Source organism: Leptodactylus fuscus, chromosome 1 (genome assembly GCF_031893055.1).
Source record: "Leptodactylus fuscus isolate aLepFus1 chromosome 1, aLepFus1.hap2, whole genome shotgun sequence".
In the NCBI taxonomy this organism is placed as follows: Eukaryota; Metazoa; Chordata; class Amphibia; order Anura; family Leptodactylidae; genus Leptodactylus; species Leptodactylus fuscus.
In genome coordinates this window covers 342,852,633-342,865,549 of record NC_134265.1, presented here as the reverse complement: position 1 = coordinate 342,865,549, position 12,917 = coordinate 342,852,633, and the positions used below count along the sequence as shown (strand labels likewise).

At 42.8% G+C, this 12,917-nt stretch overlaps 1 protein-coding gene across 8 annotated transcripts in view; it reads left to right on the top strand.

Annotated features, from left to right (window-relative positions):
- Positions 1–12,917, top strand: part of FRYL (FRY like transcription coactivator) — a 268,920-nt gene that overhangs the window by 171,792 nt on the left and 84,211 nt on the right. For all 8 annotated transcript variants that reach the window (XM_075261448.1, XM_075261449.1, XM_075261444.1 and 5 more), the window contains 6 exons: positions 427–506; positions 2,983–3,063; positions 3,255–3,423; positions 5,390–5,482; positions 8,112–8,210; positions 9,730–9,831. In XM_075261448.1, the coding sequence (XP_075117549.1) occupies positions 427–506; positions 2,983–3,063; positions 3,255–3,423; positions 5,390–5,482; positions 8,112–8,210; positions 9,730–9,831 (624 nt within the window). The remainder of the gene's footprint in view (positions 1–426; positions 507–2,982; positions 3,064–3,254; positions 3,424–5,389; positions 5,483–8,111; positions 8,211–9,729; positions 9,832–12,917) is intronic.

Sequence of the window (12,917 nt, the reverse complement as noted above, 5' to 3'; positions counted from 1 at the left end):
ATAGCACACAGTCATTACAGATATATGGTTTGTGCAGGGGTTCGTTATTGGGGTATCGAGACTAGAAATATTGATGATTTCTCCTAAGTAGAGGTAATCATTATCAGATTATTGGGGGTTTGACACCCGACACCCCCACCAATCAGCTGTTACGCAGAGAATGGCGCATGATGCAGACAGCGCTGCTCTCTGTGTAGTGGTCACACCTGGTACTGCAGATTAGCCCCCATTCACTTGAATAGGAGCGAAACTGTAGAAGCTGTTCAGTCACTACACAACGACCATCTTCTTCCAGCCCCCAGCTGATCGAGGGGTGAAGGGAGTTGGACCCCCACTATTCTGATAAAAGTGCTATCCTACCTGCCATAATAGGCTTGTCTTTGTACAGATACTTTTGGCTTATATCTGTTTGATCCTAAATTGCAGATTCCCGTTCACCCAGTTCCAGACCCCCTTATACAAGAAGTTCTCAACTTGGCTTTTAAGCACTTTAAACACAAAGAAGGGTAAGTCTCCGCATGTCTTATATTAGATTTTACCATCCTGAATCTTGGAGGCACTACCCTTTATTGTCTTCTACATCTAATCCTCTCGAGGGTTATGGTGGTCTTGGCAGTCACATACATAATTAATACTGAGAGCTCGTATTTTCATAGTGATAAGTCATAGGACAAGGATGTAATGACATCAGAGGCCATAGTCCATTACTGTAAGACAGGGGAAGTAATAGATGTCCCGAGACCAGATAATGCACTAATGGCACTAATGGTAAACTCAAGGGACCATTGCCCAATATAGGGAAACCATCCATAATAGACTTGGATTTACTGATACCCTCTCATATTTAGTATTCTGTGTGTACAGAGAGGTCTGGCCTGTGCTAGTGAGGCCATACTATAACGTAGTCTGGGGCTGAAATCCTATTAATATTATAAATGTGAAAGTTTGTGGGTTTGTGAGTTTGTGTGTGTTTGGATGTTCGGATGTTTGTTCCTCAATCACGCAAAAACCGCTCCACCGATTTGGCTGAAATTTTCCACAAACATAGTTAATACACCCGATTGCGCAATAGGCTACTTTTCGTCACAATAGCGCACATACGTTTGTGCCAGGACCCCCACAAAACCCAAACTCACACCACCATCTCTGTAATCTCACACACTTTGGACCATAGCAAGCCACAAAATTCATATTGCCCTCTACAGCCTCGCCCCTAACCCCACACAATCTCATATACATATACTTTACCACTTTGCCCCTCACCTTAACGATACTCCAGGAGGCTCTCTTTAACGCTCTGGAGCAGCCATGTTTGCCAACCCCCACCGCTCTGACAATCCGCGACACCGCCCACCCATGTCAATACCCCTAGGCGGTCTAATAAATGCAAAAAAAAAGTTTAAAAAAAGTAAAAAAAATATTAAAAAAATAAATAAAAAGGATTAAAAATTCAAATCACCCCCCTTTCCCTAGAACACATATAAAAGAAGTTAAAAACTGTGAAACACATACATGTTAGGTATCCCCGCGTCCGAAATCGCCCGCTCTACAAAGTTATACAAATATTTTTCCTGTTCGGTAAACGCCGTAGCGGGAAAAATGGTCAAAAGTGCCAAACCGCCATTTTTTTCACTGTTTTGATTCTGCTAAAAATTTGAATAAAAAGTGATCAAAGCAATAACATTTCCCGAAAATGGTAGTACTACAAAGTACACCCATTCCCCCAAAAAAAGACGCCCTATACATCCCCGTACACGCACGTATAAAAAAGTTATGGCTGTCGGAATATGGCGACTTTTCAAAAAATAATTTTTTAACACAGTTTTGGATTTTTTTTAAGGGGTCAAAATGTAAATAAAACCATAGAAATTTGGTATCCCCGGAATCGTAACGAAACACAGAATACAGGGGACATGTCATTTTGGTTGCACAGTGAACGCCGTAAAACCAAAGCCCGTAAGAAAGTCGCAGAAATGCATTTTTTCTTGAAATCCACCCCATTCTGAATTTTTTCCCTGCTTCCCAGTACATTATATAGAATAAATAATGGCATCATGAAGAAAAATTTGTCCCAGGAAAAATTAAGACCTCATATGACTCTGGGAGCGGAGAAATAAAAAAGTTATGGGGTTTAGAAGGAGGGGACTCAAAAACGAAAATCAAAAAATGCCATCGGCGGGAAAGGGTTACCTTCAAATACTTCTGTCCGAAAGTCACTATGTAAAGTTTCTCACAACACCGTATATATAGCGGCTCAAATACAAAGTAACTTCAACACAAAAGTCTCACGTATTCTCTGAATTACAGAAAAAACAAGATACAAAGTTACATTTCATATCCCATCCCTTATACACAGTACGAAAACCTTACCCGCACCTGTATATACCCACTGCTACAATCACCGCAGACGAAGTCGCGGGTACCAGCTAATATATATATATATATATATATATATATATATATATATATATATATATATATATATATATATATATATACATACAAGTATCCTACTTGCTACTGTGTATATTTGTGTATTGGTTTTTATGTGGAGTTCTTACAGGCAAAACTAGAGAAATCTATTTCCTAAGTAACATGAATATCTATCAGTTGCAAGTGGAAGGAAAACCTTCATTGTCTTGCCTTATGTCACTCTCACTTGTGTAACCGGATGTGATGGAAGAAATCCATTCTTATCTGTTTGTGCACATCTACATTGGGCTACTGATGGCATCTTTTTTCATTACTGAAGTGCAGGGCTGTAAAGTGATTGACATGGTGTATTCACACTTATAACACCTGCATTGTGTGTACGTCGTCTTGAAATATTCCTGCTGATACATGTAGTGAAGGTAAAGCCTCCAACTCACACGGAGGTATACGGCGTCATTTTATTTTAGATAATGCTGTTGAAATTTCAGCAAATATTAGCAGGTCATATCACTAAGTCTTTATTCATTCTTTTTCTTTCTTTCCATCCAGGTATTCAGGAACCAACACTGGGAATGTGCACATTATCGCAGATTTATATGCAGAAGTCATAGGTGTCCTTGCACAATCCAAGTAAGGATTTCTTTGTTTTTCCTCAGTACGTCAGTGGGTTTGTTTGGCTGTGGTTTATGCCATGTTTAGGGGTCAGTAAATGGCCAAGGATCCCCTGCCTTCACCCTACGGGGGATAAAAGCGAATATCCGGCGGCATGGCAGTGTATTAGGATTAAACGGAGCTCCTCCTGCTTTCTTTTCATCATTTAGGTTCCAGGCTGTGAGGAAGAAGTTTGTCACGGAATTAAAAGAACTCCGACAGAAGGAACAAAGCCCCCATGTGGTGCAGAGCATCATCAGCCTGATCATGGGGATGAAATTCTTCCGTGTCAAAATGTATCCGGTAGAAGATTTTGAAGCCTCTTTTCAGTTTATGCAGGTTTGTACCATGTCTGAATTGTAACATAGACTACTACTTTGGACTATTCACGTTACCGATATGCAAGCATTGTTTCAGTACTACCAAAGTATACTTAAAGCGACACTCACGTCTGCGTTATAGTATCCGTCTGTCAAAAAACGGACACCACTATCAAAATGAACGGACAGATGGAAAGTATTTACTTCCCTTTGTATCTTCCATTGACTTCTTGTCTGGGCCAATTTCTCTGGCTCAGAACAAGAGACTTTTTTTTTCCCCCGTATATGAAGTTTTGAGGGATATAACATGTTTTTTTCCATTGAGGTTAGTCAAATAATTTTTGTGAATCGGGGTATGCTGTATGAGAAGGCAGGGATGGAAAAAACCCATACTTGCCTTCTCTAGAGGAGCCCCCGCTGTAGTTCTGCACCATTTTCTGTAGCTGCTTAATACTGCAAGGGCGTACATTCTTGCCCGGACGAATAAAGTCAACATATGGTCTGAAACTGGTTAAAGAAAATAAAGAAAAAAAAACTGCAATCACAACTTTTTACTCCTTAAAAAAAAACAACTCGCCTATGACGGACCGTATGGAAACGGACAGCGACTGAGCAGTTTAAAGGGATTCTACCATTAAAACCCCTTTTTTTGTTGATAAGACGTCGGAATAGCCTTTAGAAAGGCTATTTGTCTCTTACCTTTAGATGTGATCTCCGCCGCGCCGTTCCTTAGAAATACCAGTTTTTACCGGTATGCTAATTCGTTCTCTCGCAGCAATGGGGGCGGGCCCCAGCACTGGAAATGCGATGGGGGCGTCCCCACTACTGCTCAAGAACATGATCCTGCGACGCCTCTATCTTCGGCTGGATCCTCCCTTTCTTTCGTCTTCTTTCTTCGGCGTCACGTCCAACGCCTGCGCAGTTGGCTCCGCCACTGAGACACTAGTAGAGCCGACTGCGCATGCGCGCAATTGCTGCCTCGGAACTATGGTCGCCGGCATGCGCAGTCAGCTCTACTAGTGTCTCACCGGCAGAGCCGACTGCACAGGCATCGGAGGTGACGCCGAAGAAAGATGACAGAGAAGGGGAGGATCCAGACGAAGATGGAGGCGTCGCAGGATCGTGTTCTCGAGCTGCAGTGGGGACGCCCCCATCGCTGCGAGAGAACTAATTTGCATACTGGTAAAAATCGGTATTTCTAAGGAACGGCGCAGCGGAGACCACGTCTAAGGTACGAGACGAATAGCCTTTCTAACGGCTATTCCGACGTTTTATCCACACAAAAAAAGAGGATTTAATGGTAGAATCCCTTTAAACATCCACTTAAAGGGATTATCCCATGAACAAAACTTACTCCTAATCCCGTCAATAGGGAATAAGTTACTGACCACTGGAGTCCCGCCACCAAGGACATACACATGGGGGTACCCGGGTCATTATCATCCAGCGATCAGACACTTATTCTCTGCCCTGTTGGTAGTTGGTGTGTGTTCATGACACAACTCCTTTAAAGGGAACCAGTCAGGTGTGTTTGAGATACTAAACCACCTGCAGGTCCTTATGTACCCGTGGTTTAGGGGATAGCCCTATCCTAACCCTGTCCGTGGCTAACATGACCCCTGGTAATCCCCTGTTGTTCGCTGACGTCTGAATAGCACACCTCGCCTTCACTGAATAACTTTCTAGACATCGGGAGTCTGGTAAGAGTCATAGGCCATGCCATGGGCAGAGTTAGGATAGGGAGTTTTGGGACACTAATCTACCAGTCCATAAGGACAAGTTCCCTTTAACTAATGACTTAGAGAAAGACTAAAAGAGCGGTCTAAGTGTTCACCCAGTTTTACTTGAATGTCGGTGGAATGTAGCTTTTGGCACATGTAACGCTGTATCTTACCATGTGTTTGTTGTCATAATAATAGAGATGAATATTCATGGGTATAAAAGGTCAATGTAATGACTGTGTTACTTTTTTATGTACTTGAAAGGAATGCGCACAATACTTCTTGGAAGTGAAAGACAAGGACATAAAACATGCACTTGCCGGTCTCTTTGTAGAAATTCTCATCCCTGTGGCTGCTGTAAGTAAATCTTGTATTCTACAACGTTGTACATGTTCATTAGCCTCCTGTTCCTTACACAGCAACAACATATACCGCCTCGCTGTACAAACATGGCCATCACTCACTTCAGTCCCCATAGAAAACTACAATAAACACTCTATTAAAACTGAATTGTCTTGTAACAAGTTCACGCCATGTTTTAGAGACTAGAATGATACAGCAAGTAAACTCACAAATACTCCCTTTAAAGGGGTTATCGGGGACTATAAAAGTTATGACTTACCCTTAGGATAAGACATCAATATCATATCGACAGGGGTCCAACTTCCAGCGCCCCCACCAGTCATCTGTTTGAAGAGGCCATGGCACTCAGGCCTCTTCTCAGACCAAAGACTTGCTTGTCGATCATATGGCCATGCAGCAGCTAAAACGAATGGGACTGAACTGCAGTACCAATCCCAGCCACTATAGAGCGTACAGTGCTGTGTTTGGTGAGCAGTGGTGAGGCTTCTTTACACATTGGACCCCCTACAAACAGTTGATGGGAGACTACCCCACCAACCTAATATTGATGAACTATTCTAGGGGTAGGTCATAGTATCATGGCTCCAGAAAACCCCTTGAGACGTACATTATATATTTTTTCTCTACTCTTTTATGCTTCTGTATTGGAACATTTAATTTGGTGCCGTAGATATTAGACCATAGAGAATTGTATTGGGTGTGGCTGATCGTTGTGGCGTGCTCTGTTAACATGCCACAAGCTATTTATACATGGCTGCATGTGAGATTGCTCCATCTACATGGGCCATAAGTTCAAATACTTCACATGCCATGTGGATCTGGCAATGAAGACCGCCCTCCCCCACACACACTCATTTTCCCAATCACCATTGTCAAGAACACCTCTCTCTCCAGAATGCACAACTGTCATCAGGACTGATGATATATGATTAGGATAGGTCATCAATATCTGATAAGTAGGGGTCTGCCTCCCAGCACCCCCTATGGCCAGGTAATTGAATGGGTTGCAATACTTGGGAAAGCAATGTGGCCTCTTTCTCGGTGACTGATCTCACATCCATTAGTCACATGGTACGTCTGCAGCTCAATTCCTTTCCAGTGAATGGGACTGAGCTGCAACACCAGCCATAACCACTACAGCAATATCTAGCGCTGCGCTTGGTCTTCAAGTGATCACTTTGATCTGATATGGATGACCTATGCTAAGGATAGGTCATCAGTATAAAAGTCTTAGAAAACCCTTTTATCTTTGGAAAGTCAAGATACACTTTGATAGTATTATTACCAGCCAGTTCACAGAACATAAGGAAAGTTCCCATCTCTGTAATATGTTAGGGGGCGTTCACACTACCGTCGGTGTCCGCTCCTAGTGTCCGCTCAAAATCTGTCACGGACACTAGGAGCGGACACTATCTGTGTCCGTGACACCTGTCATTCACTTGAATGCAGGGTTCTTCTGTCCGCTTGAGAAGTCGGACATCTTCTCTTGCGGACAGGAAAGGACGGGCACGAAGTGCAAAAGAACGCACCCGATGCCCATTCAAGTGAATGACAGGTGTCACGGACAGCTAGTGTCCGCTCCTAGTGTCCGTGACAGATTTTGAGCGGACACTAGGAACGGATACTACATGTCGGACACCGACGGTAGTGTGAACGCTCCCTTAGTGGTTAGCGGCTTCATACTGCATTTGATACAAGGGCGATACATTCTGCCAAAATAATAAGCCATTATCTTGGAGCCACATCTGTCCTTTCTGGGTAATCGGTTGTAAGATTTCTTAAAAGCTCAGCACATTTTGCCTGTGTGTCGCTCTGTTTGGGATATGATATGCTGATCCTTACCTATGAGAAAATGGAGGGCATGTGTGAAGAGTTCTGATAGAGAGGTGAGAGCGCACAGAACAGACTGCAGAATCACACAGCTGACGCTAGGTTCACACTAGCGTCCGGAGTCCTTTCTGAGCTTTCCATCTTCTGCATGCAGAAGACGGAAAGCTGTCAGACCGGGTCCGGGCATGAGCGAAACCGTTTTTTTTAAACCGGACACAGAGTACTGCATGTCTGACTCTGTTCCCGATTTTTTTAAAAAAACGGTTTAGCGGCAGAGAGCATAAAACGGTCACCGGCGCTCACGGCCGGACATCTTTCAAACCCATTCAAATAAATAGGTATGAAAGAGTCCTGCAGGTTTCCGTCTCCTGCTCAGTTTTGTGCAGGAAACGGAAACCTGCGGAATGGAGACCGGGTGCAGATGTGAACGAGCCCTGACTAGGGTAGCCACAATATGGCTTGTGGTCCCCAAGTACTAAACTTCATGTCAAACAAGGCTATATCTGTCCTGATGGATCCATTATACATCACTTCTGCCAGACAGAAGTCTCCTGTGCTATAGAGAGAATTACTCCAAACGATACCTATATCATAGGGGTAATGGCGGTTACCGTATTTCTACGTATAGTGGTCTTATGGACTCATTTCTGTGGCACGGTAGTATTTATAGCTACTAAGGCACTGCGGTGCGACTTGTGTAATATCCTGGGTGATGTGTATGATAAGCTTGTGCATTATTCTATCACGTTCACTCATTCATTCATTGATGTGACTTTCATTTGTGTTTTCCCAGGCTGTAAAAAATGAAGTTAATGTGCCATGCTTAAAAAATTTTGTGGAGATGCTCTACCAGACCACGTTCGAACTGAGCTCAAGAAAGAAACATTCCCTGGTAAGGTATTTTATAGTAAATTGTGTAGTCATGTGAGTGTCTGTAATGCCCTTCCATTGCTGAGTGCACAGTTCTGCGAATAATCCCTTTGTTGGCCATTGTGATAGAAGAGTGGGGTAGCGGAGTGGTGCTTGCACTATTTGGAGCTGTGGTCTCTCTATTCATCTCTCTGGCTGTACCCTGAATGGTAAAACATACAAGTTGGGGTATGTTCACATTTAGGGTCCATTCAACAGATCTGCAAAATAGAAGGTCATCTGCTTGCATAGCGGTGGGTGATGGAAGTTATTTAAAAACTATGCTATGCTTTTGTGTCCAAATGTGCAATAAATAAAAAATGGATAGCATCTGAGCCATTATTTAAACATTGACCCCTATGTAAAGAGATGCCTTTCCATTTAGCATCTGTTTTTAGCTATTCTACAGATCCATGAACTGATGGCCAGTGTATATGAGTAGATAATCTTACAGGTGCTAACACACAGAAATAAGCATGTAGAATAATCGCTGCATGTAAATGTATGATGTGGGCGAGTGACCTGCAGTAATATACTTGTAGATTGTGACGATAATCATTTATAATCATCGTATATACTCGAGTATAAGCCGAATTTTTCAGCACAGTTTTTGTGCTGAAAAAGCCCCCCTCGGCTTATATTCAGCAAAAAGGAAAATTTTTTTTTTTTTTTTTAAGGAGGGGGGGGGGGGGGGGTCTATGACCAGCCACAATAGTAATGTATAGAATCTCCCATAAAATAGTGCAAAAAAAAAAAAAAGCTTTAAAGAAAGTTAAAAAAAAAAAAAAAAAAAAAAGTTGTAAATCCCTCCTTTCCCTAGAATACATATAAAAGTAGAAAATGACTGTGACACACATACACATTAGGTATCCCTGTGTCTACTGAATATAGGGGATCTGCAGTGCTCCTGTTCCATCGGGAAAGAGTTAATAGGAGCACTGCAGATCTCCTAAAGTCAGCCAGGCTGAATTCCAAGTGGGAAAAAAAAATCCCAGTCCTCAAGTTCAGGGAAGGGGCAGACAGACAACCAAAACACCCCCTCCCCTTCCCCAGCATCTACTGCACCCAAAAACTACGACCGTTTTAATTTTTGAAATTTTCCAGTAGCTGCTGCATTTCCCCCCCTCGGCTTATACTCAAGTCAATAAGTTTTCCCATTTTTTTGTGGTAAGATTAGGGGCCTCGGCTTATATTCGGGTCGGCTTATACTCGAGTATATACGGTAAATGGATGTATAACTAAGGCTAGGTTCCCATCATGCTGCTTGTTGGTCCATGTTGGTCTTTTGGTGGTGTCCAGCTCTCCTCAACTGATCCTTGGAGAGGAGGGATTGTAGAAGGCCAATACCCTGGTCTGCTTGTGTCCCAAAGAGATCCGAACACTCATCCATTGGTGGGGTTCTTATCATCTCAGCCTTGTGACCTGTCCCTGTGCAGCTATAGGATGTGAGCAGGTATGGGATGGTGTGCGGGGGTGTAACAGTGCCCATCTCTTCTTCCCAGGCGTTATATCCTCTCATCACCTGCCTGTTATGTGTCAGCCAGAAGCAGTTTTTCCTCAACAATTGGCACATCTTCTTACAGAACTGTTTGTCTCATCTGAAGGTAGGTGTCCATGTCTCTGTTCCATTCTAAAGGTAGATGGGTATGCCGTCCTACAATTACTCCATGTATTCTTTCCTTCCTCTTTGGAACAAATCAAGCAAATGAATAGCCTTCTCAGCCTGTTGTCCGGATTAATCTCAATCTTTTCTTCCTATTGCGTTTGGATTGACTTTCTCAGTAGTGGCGGTTGAAATAATTGTATTACGCTTCCTATTACTGTATTGACCACGTTCCAGGTGAATGTGTTATTAAATATCTGTCCGTGTATCCCTCTAGTTCTCTCGCCAGCCTTTCTCCTGTAGTAACGTGGATTTTGTGATCTCTGCACCCGATCTGCATGGCAGATTAATAATCTGAGTGTTGTAGTCGTCTCATCTCCCGTCTCCATCGCATGGTCTTGCTACGCTGCTTATCATTCCATTCACGCTTCATTGATCTTTCATTCCCACGTCACTCCCTTACGTCTGACTTGCATCACATATGATTTGCTTTTTTTTTCTTTAATACGTGACGTTTTCAGTTTTGTTGCCTTTTGTGCTAACAGTAGCCATACTATACAGTATCTTCTAATCCCTGTCTCATGTGTCAGTCTAACGTCCCAATTCTAAGATTAGTGAACATAGAGGGCTTAAGTTTATATGAGATTGAGAAATCTATCCATAAATACATTGTAAATGCGTGGTACATATGTAACCATAGCATAAACCTTAATTCTATAGGGTAGATATAGTTCAGAAACGGGTTTGTGCAATGCTGTCCCCCACTGATCAAACATTTATCTCCTATCCAGTGGATACATGAGGAGTTTAAATCTTTGGAAAACCCCATTAAAGGGGAGCTTTCACCACCTCCATCAACTCCCATTTGGTGCATCCTTCAAAACTGGAATTGGAGGGTTTTTTTCGCTAGCCCCGCCATTCCTGAGCAATCATGGCTGTTCGTTTCAACACAATTATACTCCCTGCAGTCCTATGCTTCAGCCTGGGACTGCCCACCTGACACTAGAGAGTTTAGTCGTGCTGATACTTACAGTAATGATTACATAAGAACAGTGTGGGCTAGAGAAAAAAATCCCAACTGCGCCAAAATCAACATGGCAATACCTATAGAAAGATGCAAAGAGTGAGAGGCGGTGGTGGCGATGAAAGGCCACGTATACAGTACAACACCACATACACTGTCCATGTGACCGGTACTATATAACACCACATACACTGTCCATGTGACGGTACTATATAACACCACATACACTGTCCATGTGACGGTACTATATAACACCACATACACTGTCCATGTGACCGGTACTATATAACACTACATACACTGTCCATGTGACGGTACTATATAACACCACATACACTGTCCATGTGACGGTACTATATAACACCACATACACTGTCCATGTGACGGTACTATATAACACCACATACACTGTCCATGTGACCGGTACTATATAACACCACATACACTGTCCATGTGACGGTACTATATAACACCACATACACTGTCCATGTGACCGGTACTATATAACACCACATACACTGTCCATGTGACGGTACTATATAACACCACATACACTGTCCATGTGACGGTACTATATAACACCACATACACTGTCCATGTGACGGTACTATATAACACCACATACACTGTCCATGTGACGGTACTATATAACACCACATACATTGTCCATGTGACCGGTACTATATAACGCCACATACACTGTCCATGTGACGGTACTATATAACGCCACATACATTGTCCATGTGACCGGTACTATATAACACCACATACACTGTCCATGTGACCGGTACTATATAACACCACATACACTGTCCATGTGACCGGTACTATATAACACCACATACATTGTCCATGTGACGGTACTATATAACGCCACATACACTGTCCATGTGACGGTACTATATAACGCCACATACACTGTCCATGTGACCGGTACTATATAACACCACGTACACTGTCCATGTGACCGGTACTATATAACACCACATACACTGTCCATGTGACGGTACTATATAACACCACATACATTGTCCATGTGACCGGTACTATATAACGCCACATACACTGTCCATGTGACCGGTACTATATAACACCACATACATTGTCCATGTGACCGGTACTATATAACACCACATACACTGTCCATGTGACGGTACTATATAACACCACATACACTGTCCATGTGACGGTACTATATAACACCACATACATTGTCCATGTGAACGGTACTATATAACACCACATACACTGTCCATGTGACGGTACTATATAACACCACATACACTGTCCATGTGACCGGTACTATATAACACCACATACACTGTCCATGTGACCGGTACTATATAACACCACATACATTGTCCATGTGACCGGTACTATATAACACCACATACACTGTCCATGTGACCGGTACTATATAACACCACATACACTGTCCATGTGACCGGTATATATAACACCACATACACTGTCCATGTGACCGCTACTATATAACACCACATACATTGTCCATGTGACCGGTACTATATAACACCACATACACTGTCCATGTGACGGTACTATATAACACCACATACATTGTCCATGTGAACGGTACTATATAACACCACATACACTGTCCATGTGACCGGTACTATATAACACCACATACACTGTCCATGTGACGGTACTATATAACACCACATACATTGTCCATGTGACCGGTACTATATAACACCACATACACTGTCCATGTGACCGGTACTATATAACACCACATACACTGTCCATGTGACCGGTACTATATAACACCACATACATTGTCCATGTGACCGGTACTATATAACACCACATACACTGTCCATGTGACCGGTACTATATAACACCACATACACTGTCCATGTGACCGGTATATATAACACCACATACACTGTCCATGTGACCGCTACTATATAACACCACATACACTGTCCATGTGACCGCTACTATATAACACCACATACATTGTCCATGTGACCGGTACTATATAACACCACGTACACTGTCCATGTGACCGGTACTATATAACACCACATACACTCTCC